The following is an 18563-nucleotide window of genomic DNA, read 5'->3' on the forward strand; positions in this document are numbered from 1 at the left end:
TCCCTGCAACCTCCACTCACACCCACACAGCGAGGTGCTCAGGGATCATGGTGACCACGGGTTGGGCCTGATGTTAACTGGTCTAGGGAGACCCTCTGAGAAAAGAGAGGGGAGGAACAGTTCATTAAGCAACCATCCCTGCTGCAGCTGGGCGAGGTTACAGCAGGTAAGTTAACAGCATCCAGGGGGCATGTAGCCTTGGGGCCCAGGCTGTCCCCCTGACACCACAGGGTCTCCTGGGTCAGAGAGGCTGGTGTGCAGGGAGATGGAACCAAAGCAGGCAAGGGAGTCGTGCTGTGGGTGCTCGGGATTTATTGTTACCAAGAGCTGGGGAAGATGAGAGGTCAGCGCAGGCAGGTCCCTCGTCACATGCACCAGCTGGTTACCACAGCCAAGCAGTGAGCTGCCCCTGCACACTACGCTGGCTGGAGAGGCTGGGGTTTGGTATCAGGCCATGCAATGGTATGGCACTTCAGCCCAGTCCCAGAGGGGAGGACAGGGAGTATGTTCCACTTACAAGTGCTCTGGCCCCGATGACAGGAGCGATCTGAGCAGAGCTATTGGCCGGACATGGGGCATGTGATCACGGATGAGCTGCTCCACAGCAACCGTGGGCAGTGGCACTCTGGGGCGGATGGGCCTGAGCTTTCCTTGGAAGACCCCTTCCTCTCCCTCTTCATAGAGTGCCCCATGGTGGGGCCCACACTTCACACTGCTGCTGTCCCTGACTGCCACTCCTGGGGCCAGCTCAATGGAGTCCAGCAGGTTGCTGGGTTTCCAGGAGACATGGCTGCTGGGTTCAAGGCTTTTCCCTGTGGAAGGCAAATGCTGTGCTCTCTTGTCTGCATGGCTTGGACAGAAAGCCTGGGCTAGCCCACCACTCAGCATGGGCCCCGTGTCCTGGAGCAGCTTAGCACTAATGAGCTCTCCTAGCCCTGGCCCTTGGGCTGCACGGCTGTGGGACTTCGTACTCCTCTGGCCACGCCCTGAGACGGTTCTGAGAACTTCCTGCCGCTTGGCCTCAACATCTGGATCCAGCACCTCCACCTGAGGCTTGATCCAGCACTTGGGTAGACGGGCTGGGTCCAGCTTGGGCATGGCGATGACTGTACCAAATTCATCGTACGTCACACCCTTGATGTTGGGGGGCCTGCCCATCTGGATCTTCAGCAGGTTGCTGCATGACATGGGCAGGAGCTGGTGAAGGCTGCCAAGATCCTCCTGCGGTGATTCCTCAGGCAGGGTCTGTGAGAGCGGCTGCCAGAGCAGCTCCTTCTCGGTCTCCTGTAGGGGCCTGGCCATGCTCTTCAGGCTGGCTGAACGCAGCAGCCCTCGATGGGCCCTGTATACTTTTCTGGTCTTGGGCGGGGGGGGCGGGGCTGGCTGGGGAAGCAGATTCTGGGGCTTGGATGACTTTGAAGACTTGACCCCCCTCTCTTGAGAAGGCAGTTCTGAGGGGGGGGTTGCTGGCACCTCGGGGGATCCTGTGGAGGGCCACGTCTCCTCATGGAAAACTGTTTCCTCAGGGAGTTTGTCCAAAGACACCTGTTGGAAATAGCCATTAAAGTAAAGAGGAAGCCTCAGCGTCACAGGCCAGAGTGGCCACCACACCCAGGACAAGCTGTTGCCCACTTAGCAGCAGGGCCTGAGGGCCATTTCTTCATACCCCAGCAAAGGGTGGAGGGCAAGAGCCAGGCCACAGTGCAGGGGGCATTTGGGATCAAGATCTTCAGGGTCAGAGAGGGAGCTGGTTGGTGAGGTCATGCTGGCACATCACTCCTCCCATGCCCCTCCCAGTGGACAGCCTTGCCTGGATGAAGGGCTGAGCTAACTCTGCTCTTCACCCTGCGTCTGCCCTCTATCTCTCCTGCCCAAGCTGCTGCAAGAGATGCTCCACCATGGGACATCCTGCAACTGCTGCAAGGTCCTACAGCAAACAAATCCCTTTCAGTGCATGTAGCGACAAATGGAAATAAGCTGGGCCCCTGATCATCCGGTTCCTTTCCAACACATCAGCATCCTGTGACACCCACACCCCATATTCTTCACAGTGGTATTATTCTGATAGGATTATGGCACAATTACGATACATATTATGCAAGATGGGTCACGTAGGATGTCGTTGAAAAGGTTAAGATTGGCTGAATAGGATTATCCTATTTTTCTGCATGTATCATTTTTGTACCTGAAGTTATAAATACTGACTCTGTATCTGTACTTCAGATGAAGTTACACCTGGGTAATGCCCACTAGACAAGATGCTTTCAGTCTAGACAGCAGGTGGGGAAGGGCCTACTCAGAGTAATGGGCCGTTAGGAAAAACACGAGGCCTTAGGAGAAGGTTATTCCCCATCTAGGGAGCCTTCTTGAGAATGCTGCAGACAGCCTGTGAGTGATGGCTGCTGTGACTCTACAAGGACATGTGAGCAGGCCACATGATGCTGGTGCTTCTGTAATTCTCTGGCCCTAGAGTACGAACCAGACTGAAGGCAGTTTCAGGTCTCATCTCCCGTGTCCTGCCAGGCCCAGAATGCCTCTGTCAGGACAAGCACTCAGGACCAGCCTGCTTCCCTCTCCCCACCCTGCACTGCTTCAGGGCCAGTGCGCCCAAGGTAAGCCCTGGTGCTAGAGTACCTCTCTCTCCTGCGGGAACAGGGTCAGACTGGTTCGCATGACGGGGACTGAGCCCTGTGCCCACGAGTCTGTGACACAGGCCACTGGCTCTTCCTCCTCCTGCCAGGTGGTATCTTCTTCCACGGTGGCCTCCCCCTCATCTCGCACCAGGAAGCGCCATTCGGCAATCTGCAGGATAGCATCCCGTGCCTGGCTGATGGTGAACGGGATGCACTGGGAAAGCAGAGCAGAGACAGAATGAGCCCAGCACCACCCACTTGCTTCCTGACTTTGGCTAGAAGTGAGACAGGAGAGCAAGACTCCATCTCAGCTCCCATCGACACACCCCACCCATCAGTCTGCCCTTGCTGTCCAGGCCAACTCTGACTTTGCCCCACTGAATCTAAGGGAGTCCAAGCTGGTGCAGCTCATGTGCTGAGTTAGAAGAGAGGCGTGTGGCCAGGGAGGTGACTGTCAGGACGTTGCAGGCTCAGGTACCCTTTCCAACTAAGTAATCTGCATATAGTAAAATAATCCATGTTGCATGAAGCTCAGCGCTCCAGAGCACTGATGCAGTCCCACTCCTGGAGAGCAGAGGCTATTATCTCCATAACAGAGCTGAGAGGAGACTCGAAGGTCAGGAGGGAGACGCCCATTCTAGTCAGGATCTCATACCACGCCCATCACCACAGTATCTGAGTGCCTAAGGGCTGAGGGCAGGAGATGACAGCGCCACCAGTGGGATGAGTGTGACTCAGGGTGTACTCAGCCTGGGAACCATTGCCTGGGTCGATGGGAGCATGAAGACTTCTGTGGAAGCAGAGAGATTTCCCCTGGGGTTCCAGGAGCTCTCAGCCTGAGGGAGGGGGATACATACCCAGCATCGAGCAAGGAGCTGGGCAGCCAAGTCAGGACCACACAAAGACCACTGCAATAGGAACCTTTCGCCCAGGGGCAGCTCCAGGTACCAGCACGCCAAGCGCGTGCCTGGGGCGGCAAGCGACGGGGGCCACTCTGCCGGTCGCCGGGAGGGTGGCAGGCAGGTTGCCTTCGGCGGCATGCCTGCGGAGGGTCCGCTGGTCCCACGGCTTCAGCAGACCTCCCGCAGGCATGCTGCCAAATCCGCGGGACCAGGGACCTCCCACAGGCAAGCCGCCGAAGGCAGCCTGCCTGTCGTGCTTGGGGCAGCAAAATACCTAGAGCTGCCCCTGCTCTTGCCCCATCCTCTCCAGAAGCTCCATTTCTAGTGGCCACAGAAAGGGTCTGTCCTGGATCCCTGCTCCGCTTTCCTTCCTCTCCATGAAGCAAGCAGCAGCATAGAGCTGCTCCGAGCCAGATGGCCCGGTCCCTCTGGACCAACACCTTTCCCTGAAGCCCTTCCATCTGTTACCACAGAGCTTGGTTTCACACAGCCAGTGTCCTCAGTGGCTCCCTCTGGAATGCAGGCAGAAGCCAAACCCTGCGGCTGGGGCCATTCAGATGTAATGGGAACAAAGTCCTGTAGGGAACAGTCCTGCCCTGAGCCAGAAGCTGGGACCATCTCTACCGCTTGGATTCCATGGAAAACCGCAGCCTGGCATGCTCACCTGCCGAGCCAAGTACACTTTATAGCACTCATCCATCACTTGGTTTATCATCCCTTCCAGGATATCTCCCACTCCATCCTCTCCTTCCTCCATGGTGACCAGGGAGATCCATTCTGACTCAGAAAGGCGCCCTGGGACGATATCCACTTGAGGGATGGGTACTGTTGGGGGGCGTGACTTCTCCGCCCGCGACTTGGAGAGAGGCACACGGTCCCGGGACGTCATTTTCTGCAGGGAAATATGACAGTGCCCATCAGTACCATGCCATTAGCACTGTACCCATAAGAACATAAGAAAAGCCATGCTGGGTCAGACCAAAGGTCCATCTAGCCCAGTATCCTGTCTGCTGACAGTGTCCAATGCCCTGGTGCCCCAGAGGGAGTGAACAGAACAGGTAATCATCCAGTGATCCATCCCCTGTCGCTCATTCCCAGCTTCTGGCAAACAGAGGCCAGGGACACCATCCCTGCCCATCACTGCACATTGAGTGGCTGTTTTCAGAGAACTATCCACAGTGACTCCAAGATCTCCGTCTTGAGTGGTAACAGCTGTGACGAACTGGGAATGTTCTTAACGTGTTCTGTGAATGCTGAGTGGGGAGTGTTGGCCTGGGAAGGTTGCAGGGCAGTTTTGCTGGGACTTGCTGCATTGGGAATGGGAGACTTTCCTTGAGGGAGGATACCTGAGCATGTAACATGTGAACCCAGGAAGGGGGTTGGAGGCCAGGTGACACCTCTGCCGGGGAAACTCATAGACTCATAGACTCTAGGACTGGAAGGGACCTCGAGAGGTCATCGAGTCCAGTCCCCTGCCCTCATGGCAGGACCAAATACTGTCTAGACCATCCCAGAGAGACATTTATCTAACCTACTCTTAAATATCTCCAGAGATGGAGATTCCACAACTTCCCTAGGCAATCTATTCCAGTGTTTAACTACCCTGACAGTTAGGAACTTTTTCCTAATGTCCAACCTAAATCTCCCTTGCTGCAGTTTAAGCCCATTGCTTCTTGTTCTATCATTGGAGGCTAAGGTGAACAAGTTTTCTCCCTCCTCCTGATGACACCCTTTTAGATACCTGAAAACTGCTATCATGTCCCCTCTCAGTCTTCTCTTTTCCAAACTAAACAAACCCAATTCCTTCAGCCTTCCTTCATAGGTCATGTTCTCAAGACCTTTAATCATTCTTGTTGCTCTTCTCTGGACCCTCTCCAATTTCTCCATCTTTCTTGAAATGCGGTGCCCAGAACTGGACACAATACTCCAGTTGAGGCCTGACCAGCGCAGAGTAAAGCGGAAGAATGACTTCTCGTGTCTTGTTTACAACACACCTGTTAATGCATCCCAGAATCATGTTTGCTTTTTTTGCAACAGTATCACACTGTTGACTCATATTAAGCTTGTGGTCTACTATGACCCCTAGATCTCTTTCTGCCATACTCCTTCCTAGACAGTCTCTTCCCATTCTGGACAAAGGCTGGGGGAGGAGCCAGGGGGAGGCTGTGTGAGAGGCTGGAGAGTTTCAGTTTGGAGCTGGATGGGGAAATGGAGGGAAGCACAGATGGGCTCTGGCCTCCCTGGCCCCCCAGATGGACCTAACTGAGGGGTCCTGTTCTCTGTACCTGCAAGGCCTGTCTTGGACTCTGTTTCTGTCGTCTAAATAAACCTTCTGTGTTACTGGCTGGCTCCGAGTCACGGTGAATCACAGGAAGCTGGGGGTGCAGGGCCTTGACTCCCCCACACTCCGTGACAACAGCTCATTTAGACCCCATCATTTTATATGGGGTCTACCCAGGGCAACAAGCAACATGGGCAACAGGGCCACCAGCTGGGGATAACGCTGAGTGAAGGACCAAGTCAGGGTGCCCCAGTATGGCCTGCTGGCCACAGGCAGTTCCTAGCACTGTACACTGGCCCACAGTCACCCTCAGCTTTAAAATGGATGCAAGGGGCATGGGGACTGGAGGCAGTGCCCTGGTGCATCTCCCATCCACTCCTCACAGGGACACCAGGGACTGGTGACAAGAATCTGTGCAGGGCTTCATGTGAGTGTTGTTCTGGTATCCCCCAGTCCTGGGAGACAGTGATGTCTAATGGTTAGAGCGGGGGTCTGGACGTCAGGACTCCTGGGTGCTGGAACATTCCCCAGGAGGGACTGGGCTCTCATGGTATTCCCTGCCTTTAGCACTGGGGACCTTCGCTGGTCACAGAACGCAGGGGAGTTCTGGTGAGTGACGCTGGGACAATGAGGACAAGCAAGCAGGCAGTTCAGTGGGGGCCTGTGGCATTGTCCTCCCCTCCAGCACCTCTGTGCTGCTGTGCCTGCTGCTGGGTGGTGCTGGCTCTGCAGGTGAGAAGGGAGGCATCGAGCAGAGAGGGCAAATTCGGCAGTGCTGCATCTCTCAGTATCTGAGCGCCAGATAGACAAAAGCTTAAGATGTCCCTACTGAGGGGGGGGGGGGGACTGAGGCAAGGAGGGGCCACACAGCAAATCAATGTCAGAGCCAGAAATAGAACCCAGGAGGCCTGGCTCTCCATGACAGAGCATGGTGTGTGTGTGTGTCTCACTGCCTCTCCTGACACTTTTTATTTGTGACCTTTGAGTCACTGTGTCCTAACAGCACCCTCCAGCACCTCCTCAGTCATCCCCAGCCATGCCCCTCCCCACCCCCCCATTGCACCCGCACCTGTGCCCCCTCCCAGCCATTGCAGCTCCCGCCCCCTGCACCGCCCTCCAGCCACGCCCCTCCCCACCCCCACGGCACCCCCCACATCCGTCACCCCCAACCATGCCGCTCCCCACCCCCACTGCACTTCCCACATCCAGCACCCCCAGCCACGCCTCTCCCCACTCCCACTGCACCAACACATCCAGCACCCCCAGCCATGCCATGCCCCACCCCCACTGCACCCCCACATCCATCACCCCCAACCATGCCCCTCCCTACCCCCACCGCACCCCCCCATCCAGCACCCCCAGCCACGCCTCTCCCCACCCCCACTGTACCCCCCATCCAGCACCCCCAGCCACGCCTCTCCCCACCCCCACTGTACCCCCCCATCCAGCACCCCCAGCCACGCCTCTCCCCACCCCCACTGTACCCCCCCATCCAGCACCCCCAGCCACGCCTCTCCCCACCCCCACTGTACCCCCCACATCCAGGACCCCCAACCATGCCACGCCCCACCCCCACTGTACCCCCCCATCCAGCACCCCCAGCCACGCCTCTCCCCACCCCCACTGTACCCCCCACATCCAGGACCCCCAGCCACGCCTCTCCCCACTCCCACTGCACCCCCACATCCAGGACCCCCAGCCATGCCATGCCCCACCCCCACTGCACCCCCACATCCATCACCCCCAACCATGCCGCTCCCCACCCCCACTGTACCCCCCCATCCAGCACCCCCAGCCACGCCTCTCCCCACCCCCACTGTACCCCCCCATCCAGCACCCCCAGCCACGCCTCTCCCCACCCCCACTGTACCCCCCCATCCAGCACCTCCAGCCACGCCTCTCCCTACCCCCACCGCACCCCCCACATCCAGCACCCCCAGCCACGCCTCTCCCCACCCCCACGGCACCCCCCGCATCCAGGACCCCCAACCATGCCCCTCCCCACCCCCACTGTACCCCCCATCCAGCACTCCCAGCTTCGCCCCGCCCCCACTGCACCCACCACCCCCAGCCCCGCCCCCCTCCCTGCAACCATCGCACCCCCACTCCAGCGGTGCCCCCTCACCGAGCCGGCTGCGTCCCCGTCACCAAGGCAACGCCAGCCCCGTCCCGGGCCGTGATGTCATCGCGCTGCGACGCCGGCGCCCTGAGAACGCGCTGCGCCGTCTCCATGGCTGCGGGGGACTCGGGGTGAGCGGGAGGGAGCGGGCCCCTTTCGACCCCCCGGCTCGGGCTCTGCCCCGGCCCCCCCGAGTGCGCGTGACCCCGCCCCGGCCCCCGCACCCCGAGTGCCCGCCCCCCCGAGTGCGCGTGACCCCGCTCGGCCCCCGCACCCCGAGTGCCCGCCCCCCCGAGTGCGCGTGACCCCGCCCCGGCCCCCGCACCCCGAGTGCCCGCCCCCCCCGAGTGCGCGTGACCCGGCCCATCCCCGCACCCCGAGTGCGCGTGACCCCGCCCATCCCGGCACCCCGAGTGCCCGCCCCCCCGAGTGCGCGTGACCCCGGCTCGGCCCCCGCCCGCCCCAGGATGTACCGCAAGGCGCGGAGCGTCCCGCTGAAGAGCAGCAGCTCGGCGCTGTACAACAACCTGAGCGTGCTGCCCCTGCGCGACAAGCCGCTCACCTACTTCGCCGCCGTGCACGGCAGCACCGTCAGCCTGGCCAGCGCCGCGGCCGACGGGCTCAGCGTCTCCCACCGCCAGCTGCAGGCCAAGGAGGGCGGCCCGGCGGTCAGCGCCTCCATCGTCACCCAGGTAGGGGCGGCCCGGGAGCCCCGGCTCCGCGCAGGGCTGGTGCCCTCGCACAGCGAGCGCCTCGGGGCAGGGCCGCAGCTCACTCCGGCTCGCCTGCCCGGGGGCGTGGGACGCGCCAGGAGAGTCAGCCCGAGCGGAGGGGAGAACCAGCCCTGGGCACAGACCCAGTGTAGCGGGTGGTTAGCGCACCGGCGAGTGGGTTCTCTCCCGAGTCTGCACCAACTCGCTGTGGGCGCATGACCCAGCCTCACGTCCCCTGCCCTTCCTGGGGGGTAGGGTGACCAGATGTCCTGATTTTATAGGGACAGTCCCATTCCGGGGTATTTTCTTCTGTAGGCACCTATTACCCCCCACCCCCATCCCGCTTTTTCACACTTCCTGTCTGGTCACCATACTTGGGGAGAACAGCTCCCTCCTTCCTCCCAGTGGAGGCCACAACAGCCTCGGTAGAAATCTGGGGGCAGTTTGGTGTCAAGCCAGGGCCACCCCAAAATGGCTCTAATCCAGCCAGCATTGCCCCAAAACACTACCTAGACCAGGAGTAGGCAACCTGCGGCACGCGAGCTGATTTGCAGTGGCACTCACGCTGGCTGGGTCCTGGCCACCGGTCCGGGGGGGCTCTGCATTTTAATTTAATTTTAAATGAAGCTTCTTAAACATTTAAAAAACCTTATTTACTTTACATACAACAATAGTTTAGTTATATACACCTCTACCCTGATGTAACACAAATTTGGATACCACGCGATAAAGCAGCGTTCCGGTGGGGCGGGGCTGCGCACTCCAGCAGATCAAAGTTCAAAGGAAGTTAGATATAACGCGGTTTCACATATAATGCTGTAAGATTTTTTGGCTCCTGAGGACAGCGTTATATAGGAGTAGAGGTGTATTATAGGCTTATAGAAAGAGACCTGCTAAAAACATTAAAATGTATTACTGGCACGCAAAACCTTAAATTAGAGTGAATAAATGAAGACTTGGCACGGCACTTCTGAAAGGTTGCCAACCCCTGTAATAGACCAATACCATTGTCAGGATTCTTTTTGTTCTTAATATATTTTTAAAACTTCTTATTGTTCTTAACTCTACTGGCTGTATATTTTTCCTTATGTCCTTTGACTTCCTGTATCAATTTTCTATAATTTCTCACTTCTGATTTATATTTATTACTATCAAATTCCCCATTCTTCCCTTTGTTATATGTTACAGCTGCCTTCACTTCCCCTCTAAACCTGGTTGGTTTTTTTTAAACCAGCACAGCCTTCTGCCTCAAGTGTGGCTTTTGGGGCATCTAGTAAGGTGTTCTTAAATGATTCTCAATCGTCATTCATACTTTTTGAGTTAAATTCTTCCTCACAGCTGATTTGGCCCATAATCATTTTCAGCTTTGTGAAAATGGCCTTGTAAAACACCAACTATATCTATTACTGGTCTGGACTTTATTAAGAACATAAGAACATAAGAACAGCCGTACCGAGTCAGACCAAAGATCCATCTAGCCCAGCGTCTGTCTACCGACAGTGGCCAATGCCACGTGCCCCAGAGGGAGTGAAGCGAACAGGCAATGATCAAGTGATCTCTTTCCTGCCATCCATCTTCATCCTCTGGTGAACAGAGGCTGGGGACACCATTCCTTACCCAGCCTGGCTAATAGCCGTTTATGGACTTAACCACCATGAATTTATCCAGTTTCCTATTCTGTTTGTACATTATAAATGGGATCAAGTCATGATCATTTGTACCATTAACTTTTAGTTCTGCGATCAGTTCCCCTTTAGCTGTTAGGATAAGATATCATGTAGAATTACCCGGTGTTGGCTGCAACAGCTCCTTTCCCTTTCAGGCCTCCTGGTGTGTCCTGCCTTCTCGAGTTCTCCTGGTCCTGACCTCTCAAAAAGGCATCCAGGTAAGAGTGCTGCTTCCTTTTCTAGGCTCTGGGAAAGGAGGGGATGGGGCCTGTGGTGGAGGGCTTTGTGTGAACAGGTTCCAGAGTAGCAGCCCTGTTAGTCTGTATCCACAAAAAGAACAGGGGTACTTGTGGCACCTTAGAGACTAACACATTTATTTGAGCATAAGCTTTCGTGGGCTACAGCCGATGAAGTGGACTGACTGAAGTTTATGCTCAAATAAATGTGTTAGTCTCTAAGGTCCCACAAGTAGTCCTGTTCTTTTTTCTATGTGAACAGTCTCCTGAGCTGCAGGAAGGTCAATGGAGGCATGTTATAGGACATGACTGCCCCATAGTACCCTCTGCTGGGGAATTCTGGCTATGCAGGCACTTCCTGCCTCAGTTTCCCTTCGCCCAGGATATCCTGTCTCTCCCAGGGTTTCACGTGGCTCAGGCCTCCAGCTGGGTCATTCTCACAGTGCAGTCCCCTTCCAGGGTAATAAAAGTCCCAAACAAACAAGATTTTTTCCCACCCATTTGGGCCCCTCTTCAGCCCAATCTCCAGGCTCAGTTTCCTGTCTCTTCGGAGTTTCTCTAATCTCTCTGTTCTGAGATAGAGCATTGCTTCCCTGCGCTCCTTCCTCAGGAACACAGCCTGCGCTTGCCTGTCAAGCCTCGATTAAACTGTGTTCTCTCCGGCCATCCTAGGCTGGGAGACAAGTAATTACGGCACAGGCCCGGTGTGCTGGAGCTATGGGTGTGGCCCCCGGCTTGAAGCAATAATAGCAACCAAACGCCTAGCTCCCATCATGTATGGATTGATTGTGTTATTCGTTGGCTTTCAGCACTCCCCCTGTTCCCGTCCCCTGCACAGATGCGGCTGGTTGAACAGGGCTGGCTAGCCCCAGGTCTCTTGGCCCATCTTGGCAGCTACCTGTTACAAGGTGCCTTCTGGAGGGTGACTCCCCCCTCTCTGGAAATCTTTGTGGGGGCAGCACTCGGGGTTCCTCCTGATGGCTTCAGGCTCATCGACCCCACCCAGAAGTGACTCTGCAACGAACTGACCAGGTGTTTTCACTCCCTAGATGTACGAGTCAGACGGCTCCATCATGGTTTATTGGCATGCCCTCGACGTCTTGGAACCACCGCCAGGTAAATATAGATCCTAGCTGGGGGCATTGCTGCAGCAGGAGCCTAGGGAGGAGGGCTCTGCAGAGCTCTCTCCCCTGCCACCAACTGCCCTGGAAGGGCAAGATGAACCATTGGCATGGATTTTGTGTGGCACAGTTTGGCTTCCTCCACCCCAGGAGCCAATAGGCTGTAGGGGGCTCTGGCCCAGGGAGCCATCAGAAGGGAGGATGTTGGTTTTATTTAGGAATTAATTCCAGGATGTCTATTGCCCATGTCGTGCAGGAGGTCAGACAAGGTGACCCCAATGTTCCTTTCTGGCTAGACAATCTAGTTTCTCTGTGATCTGGCCTTAAATCAGGGTGTCTGGGTCCCTCACACCTTGTGGCCCTCACTTTCAAAGTATCCCCTTGTGGCCTGGAGTCTCCATTGAGCTCTGGGGTAGGAGCTGCTGCAGGGGTGTAATGGGGCTTCCATTTCCTTCCAGCCCAGGCAGTGTTTGCTCGAGGGATCGCTGCCGCCAGTGGGCGCTTCATCTGTGTGGGTGAGCGGGGTAGGGAAACGGGAGGCTGGCGAACGGAATGAGGGGCAAGGAGTAGGATCTCTGGTATCTACAGGTGCAGCAACTGGGCACCTAATCTTCTGCATGATAGGGCTGAGGCCAGGTGGGCAGGGGAGGAGAGGGCTGGGAGAGTGGGGAAGCAGTGGGCCTGCATACAGCAGCTGGGTGAGGGGGCTGGGCTGTGGATGTGCTGCACTAGGGACACTTGGGCCCAGGAGGATGGGAGTGGAGTGTGTGGAGAACAGGAAGAAGGGTTTGTTTAGGCTTCTGAAGCTGGAGGAGTTACTGAGGTTAGGGCTGGGGAGAGTGTGAGGACTGGTTTGGGGTGTGGGGTGTGAGACTGGTTCTCGGAGGTGGGAAGACCAGGAGGCTGATTCCTAGTGCAGAGTGGGGTGGGGTCCGGTGACTGGCTGCCAGTGGCATCTCCCTCGCTTATCCGCAGGGACTTCGTCGGGACTGGTGCTGGTGTTTGATGTCCCCAGCAAGGGAACAAACATCACGCTGAGCGAGGTTCTGGAGGAGCATCACGACTCCATCACTGACATCACCTCGGAGGTCGGTGAGAACCCGGTATGGAGCCCCCAGCACCGCGCACAGCTCCTATCCCAGGCTCAGCACGAACAGCTGGCTGCCAGGCCAGGCCACATGGCTTGCAGTCAGGTTGCCAAATGCTAGAGCAGCCAGTTAGGCCCCTCCTTCCTTGGGAGTTGCCTACAGGCAACTGAAAACCAGCCTGTCAGCCCTTCCCCTTTCCCATGTGCTTCCCAGTGCGGGAGACGCAGAGCTGAGGCCCCACCTGCTCTGCCTGGACACTAATGATGCCAAAGTCCTTCCTGGGAGAGCCTAGACCAAAACTTTCGTGCCGAGGCTTTCCAGCAGCCAGGGTGGTCCTTACTATGCCCCAGAGGTCAGTGAAGACGCCTCACTCCCACCCAGAGCCAGCCAGCAGAAAGGCAGGGCTCATTGACCCCTCCAAGGGCTGGTACAGTCCCTGCAGGATGGGGACAGTAGGTGGCTCAAACCCTACTCTCTCTTCTCCTGGATCTCTCTAGTCCATGTGGCCTTCACCACAGCTGTCCTTCTGTGCCACTCTCCTGCCACAGCCTTAGCTTTTTTTCATATCGCTTGGATAGTTGCCAATTCTGCTTCTGTTATCCTTGGGCTACCTCGTTGCCTTTTGCCCTAGGGGCTCCAGTTCAGTGCCTCTCTTGTTACATTGTGCAGGTCTTTGCTCCATGGATGTCCGAGCCAACTCCATTTTTCTTCCATAATTTCCTGTCCTGTTTTTGTTTCATCCTCCTCCAGAGTTCTTCATTCATGATTTTTTCTGGCTATCTGATATAGAAGGTTTGTCTAAGGCAACTGACAACTTGTATTTTTAGATAGTAAGGTCTTAATGGTCTCCAGGTTTCAGTGCCATATTTACAATGATGTTACATATTCAAAGTTTAGTTTGGAGGCAAGATTTCTATTTCTCCAGATCGGCCTTAGAGATACAAAGGCCCATCTGGCTGTTGCTATTCTGGCTGTAATGTCTTCGTCTGCTCCACCTGTTTTACTTACAGTGCTGCCAAGATACATGAAATATCAGACCTCTTCCATGTTGGTTCCAGAAAGTGGTACTGTATTGGTGGTTCTCGTTGTGTGTTGATTCTCATGGTTTGAGTTTTCTCAGTGTTGATTTTCAACTCTCCTAATTGTGCATAGGCCTAGAGATTATTGATTTTAGCTTGCACGTCTCTATGGGTGCGGGATAGCAAGGTGATTTCATCTGCAAGATCAAGGTTCTCTAACTGCTGTGTGAAAGTCCATTGTCTCTCCCTTGGTTGTTCTGTGGTCTCTCATTACCCAATCCACTACCAGTAAAAAGATCATAGGTGGCACAAAGCATCCTTGTCTGATGCCCGTAGTAACCTTGAATGGTTTTGTCAGTTCACTGTCTTGTACTGCCTTGCTGGTGGTGTTTTCATAGAACCTCTGAATGATGTTCACAAATTTCGGAGGCTTTCCATAGTGGTGTAGCAGCTTCCATAAACCTGTCTTATCCACTGTACCAAAGACTTTTTGGCAATCCCCACAATTCATATGAAGTGGTACTCTTCTGGCTCTGTCCCCACAAGGGCTCCTCGTTCTTTTTGCTGATACAGACTAGCACAGCTACCACTCTGAGAATAGCAACTGACCAGCTCAAGACAATGAGGACATCTTAACAATGAAGACCTTGGAACAATTAAATCGATGGAGGCAGCACTTTTAGTCAGCTACTTTGCCTAAGCCCAGTGCCAGCACCAGTCTCTCAGCCAGCTGGGGGCTATGAAAGCCTCCCTGGACTCAAGGCCATTTATTAGCAGGGTCAGACTGTTTCCACTCCCTTAGTATCGGGGTAGCCGTGTTAGTCTGTATCCAGAAAAACAATGAGGAGTCTGGGGGCACCTTAGAGACTAACAGATTTATTTGGGCATAAGCTTTCGTGGGTAAAAATACCCCACTTCTTCAGAGGTCTGGAGTGAGAGTTACAGATGCACTCCCTTAGTGTCTCACCACCCTTAACCAAAGCTCCCCGCATCCTTGCCCCGCCTCCCACGTGGGCCGTTGTTCATTCCAGAGGCAGCGGCGGCCAGTAAAACCTTTTGGGATGAAAGCGCAAGAGACAGGTCAGATCTGGTCACTTGGCATGTGGGTGTCCCTATGCTGCATAACGCGGGGCAGCCCTCAGATTCTCAAGCTCCTGGAGCCCAGGGCCTGCCCACTGGAACCGAAGGAGAGTCTCCATCGTTCCCAGGACAGGGGAGGTGCCGCACAGCTGAACAGTTCTCAGGCTGCCCATTAGAGGCCAGTGACGTGCACCAGCTTATTAGTTATTTGGAGAAGGATGGTTCAGTGTCAGTGTCCTGGGAGCTCATTAGGTTATAAAGCAACTTTCCTGCACTTCTGCCAAAGAGCTATTTGGTGACTGGTTATTTTGGAGTACCCTGACTAATTGCTGACTTCCCGTGCTCTGACTGGCTGGGAGGGGTCCCATGGCATGGCACTGACCGCTGCTCCTCTCATTGCAGAATGGGGCTGCTGACCTGGTGACTGCGGATGACTCCGGGGCCCTGTGTGTCTGGAGAGCCAAGGAGGAGTTCTCCCTGCTCACCAAAATCTCTGCCTTTGGGTAAGGCCGGGCGGGGGCTGCCACAGCTCCTTGGGGCAGTGAGCTGAGCCCAGAGACTCCCCACCGGGCCTTGCTAGAGGTGGGCCCCAGGCGAGGGGGGTGGTACCTGCAGGCGGAGAGGTCACTCTCGTACAGTGTGGACAGTGTTGGGGGAAGGGGGAAGCCCATAACTCCCCCACCCCAATGGAGCCAGTGGGGCTGACATGTCTGCTTTGTGCCCAGGTGGACCTGCTCCTCGGTGAAGCTGTGGAACGGGGTCATTGCTGCTGGCTATGGGAATGGGCAGATCCGGCTGTACGAGGCCACGAGCGGGGCCCTGCGTGCCACGGTCAGCGCCCACGCTCGCTGGATCTACGCCCTGGACCTGGCACCCCTGACAGGGAAGGTAAACCTGTGCGAGGCCTCCTGGCAATCCCCCGGCTGCACGGCACCGCCTGCCTGTCTTCTGAACACCGCTTGGCTCAGCTCCTCAGCCTGCCTGCCTGAATCTTCCACTGGGGCTGGGAAGAGCTGCAGCTCCCACACTAGCCAGGAGGGGGCACACACCTACCATTGCATTCTGCCGCCCTCTGCCCCAGGTGGTGCTTGCTGGCCTGCCCGAGGGAGAGAGGCCCGAGCCCCGGAGCCAGTGTGCCAAGGAGTAGAACTGCCTCAGTCGCTGCGTGCAGCAGGCGGCTTCAGCAGCATCTGGTGGCAGCGGTGCTGAGAGGCTCTGCTCGCTGCAGTGAGCACTGGGCCCAAGCTCAGAGGCTGGCAGAGCCCTCTCACCACCTGCAGCCCCCTCACCGCCTCTGTTCTGCCTCCCACTGCAGCTGCTGTCAGGTGCCGAGGATTCCTATGTTCAGATCTGGAAACTCAGCCGGAGCCCAGACACCGGGGACATTGAGGTGAGGGGCCAGTGCTGTGATGCCCCCATGCCCCTGCAGAGAACCCTGGGGGCTAATGGTCTGAGCATGGGGCTGGGAGCCAGGAGCTCCTCAGTTCCAGTCCTGGCTCTGCCACTGACTCTCAGTGCAACCTTCAGTCAGTCACTGCTCCTTTGTGCCTCAGTTTCCCCCCATGACATTCAACCACTGCCACAAGGGGCTGTGAGGATGAGCTGAAGACAAGGTGGCCTAGTGGTGCAACAAGGCCCCAGGGGGCCTTGGGGCAAGAATAGGTGAGGGGCCTGGACCCCCTTCCTGATTCTAAAACCACGCCTCTCACCCACAGCCCCAGTCCAGCTCTCCGCTGCCCCTGCCTATTGCCCTCAATCCATGGGCCTTTTGGCTCCCCTCCTGCCTCCCAATGCCCTGATCCACCCCCCTAGCCCTGGTTCAGAGCTCCCCGCTCGGTCTCCAGCGCTGCACCAACCCCCTCCCGGCTCTGATCCAACCCTCTAGACTCCCCCACTCCCCTGCATGTCCCCCACCACTGCAGTTCTCCACACCTCTGCATGTTTTTGCCAGTTGCTGGTGCCAGTGTGGCCCCCATATCCCAGCCATCCTCCTGCCCCAGGGGGCCAGCTTGTCCTGCTCTCCTGGCAGCCCCTCAGTCAGGCCCTGGCGTGACCACGCCCTTTGCACTATTCCAGCTACTCCCCTGAGGTGCTCATAGACTCAGACTTCCTCTTCCCTCCACAGGCCCGGCCCTGCTACCCCCGCCCCCCAGCCTGCACCTCTGTCAGCTCCCCTGAGCTTCTCTGTCTGCCCCACTCTCCCCATCTTCCACTGAGCACATCCTCGGCCCCACTGAAATCCCGGGCAGCCTGGGGAGGGCATGCTGTGCCTCCATTTCCCTCAGCGCTGCCCCAAGCCTGGGGCTGGATGTTGGGGAGGGGAGAGAGCCCCCGAGCGTGGTTCTCGTATCCCTGTGACATTCTAGCCCCCAAAGTTCAGATGAAACACTGTGTCCCCTTGCTGCAGCCTTCAGGGGGCACCTGCACTCAAGCCGGGGCCTCGCGCCCATGCCCCGGTGGGACTCCAGGGGAGGCCTGGCTGGGCTGCGTAGTCCAAGGGCGCTCTCTCCTGCCCCCTGCAGATCGAGCACTGCCATTCGGAGTGCGTGACTGACACCCAGCTCTGCGGCGCCCGCTTCTGTGACCCCGAGGGAAACTCCTTCGCTGCGACCGGCTATGACCTCAGCGAGATCGTCCGCTATGGCCAGGTCTAGGCTGCCCCACTGCGGGGCGGGGAGGTACCTGCAGGCACCGTGCTGCTGCAGCATGTTCCAGCCCCCCTGCAAATGGGCCACTGTGACTCAGGGACTCTGTGCAGACCCCTGGCTCCCGTTGCACAGGAGCTGGGGCCGCTGCATGCAGCTGAGGATGCCCCCCACCTGGGTGAACAGACACAGGGGAGCTGAGGTGGGGGGACATGCACAAAGGTGTGGGGGTGGTGCTGCTTTAGCTAAATAGAGCCCAGATCTCTTCAAACTTCAGGGTCCCTTTGGCCAGACACCTGCCCACACCCCCTGGCTGCTCATCTCCCCCCTCTCCTGCCTCCCATGATCTTTCTTCCCTGTGGGCAGGGCAGGCAGCTGACATGTCCTGCCTGGGGCAGCTCTGTTGTGCTGAGCCCCTTGCCCAAGGCCCCTGCAGGCTGTGATTCCCCTCTGCTCCTGTATGGAGACCAGAGCCTGGAGAGGTGCAGAGCTGGGCCGGCCCTGAGTTGTGGGATGGGGTAGAGTAACTGAGGAGCAAATGAATCCCTGCTCCTGGGGGGCCCACCCAGCTCCTTTCCACCTCTGAACACAAGCTGCAAAGAGCTCTCGCCAAAGCCCCTGTTGCTACTTGGGTCATTGAGCTTGGGGCCTGCTCAGAAGCTGTGCAGAGAGCAGTCGGCTCTCAATTGGGCTGGCGGTGTGAGAGGCAGTGTGTCCGAGAACACAGAGCACTTGACTGGGACTCAGGAGACGTGGCTCTGCCATGGGCCTGCTGCATGACATTGGGGAAGACCTTGCTCTGTGCCTCAGCTTCCCCATCTGTAAAATGGGGACAGGCTCACTGTGCTCCCCTGTAAAGCACGGTGAGCCCAACAGCTGGAAAGTGCTAGAGAAGAGCTAATACCATTCTCCCCTCAGCTGCCTAGACGAGGGGGCCCTCTCAGTAACCACTCAGCTAGGGACAGGCAGGGTGCCCTGGACTGACATGGGAACAGCTGCTGTGCTCAGCTCCCCCAGGGCAAGGAAGCTGCAGGATGAAGGCTCCCCCCTGGAGCCTCT

At 57.0% G+C, this 18563-nt stretch overlaps 2 protein-coding genes across 5 annotated transcripts in view; one reads left to right on the forward strand and one right to left on the reverse strand.

The window, feature by feature from the left end:
• The window catches only part of C3H2orf81 (chromosome 3 C2orf81 homolog), a 44817-nt gene that overhangs the window by 24298 nt on the left and 1956 nt on the right, over positions 1–18563 (reverse strand). Inside the window, exons 2-4 of one of the 3 annotated variants that reach the window (XM_050944918.1) lie at positions 4200–4427; positions 2635–2847; positions 518–1545 (exon numbers count right to left, since the gene is read on the reverse strand). In XM_050944918.1, the coding sequence (XP_050800875.1) occupies positions 518–1545; positions 2635–2847; positions 4200–4427 (1469 nt within the window). Of the gene's footprint in view, positions 1–61; positions 1546–2634; positions 2848–4199; positions 4428–18563 lie in introns of those variants that run through there. The other 2 variants (XM_050944919.1, XM_050944920.1) reach the window with 2 other exon arrangements.
• Positions 8362–18137, forward strand: WDR54 (WD repeat domain 54). 2 transcript variants are annotated; one of them, XM_050944935.1, is made up of 9 exons: positions 8362–8627; positions 10471–10533; positions 11601–11667; positions 12131–12187; positions 12648–12775; positions 15262–15362; positions 15585–15747; positions 16175–16249; positions 17382–18137. In XM_050944935.1, the coding sequence occupies exons 1-9, from the start codon at positions 8403–8405 to the stop codon at positions 17511–17513; spliced, it is 1011 nt and encodes a 336-aa protein (XP_050800892.1). In that variant the 5' UTR covers positions 8362–8402; the 3' UTR covers positions 17514–18137. The 2 variants fall into 2 exon arrangements, with proteins under 2 accessions (XP_050800892.1, XP_050800893.1); XM_050944936.1 differs by having other exon boundaries at positions 12648–12760.

This window comes from Gopherus flavomarginatus, chromosome 3 (genome assembly GCF_025201925.1).
Source record: "Gopherus flavomarginatus isolate rGopFla2 chromosome 3, rGopFla2.mat.asm, whole genome shotgun sequence".
Lineage (NCBI taxonomy): Eukaryota > Metazoa > Chordata > Testudines > Testudinidae > Gopherus > Gopherus flavomarginatus.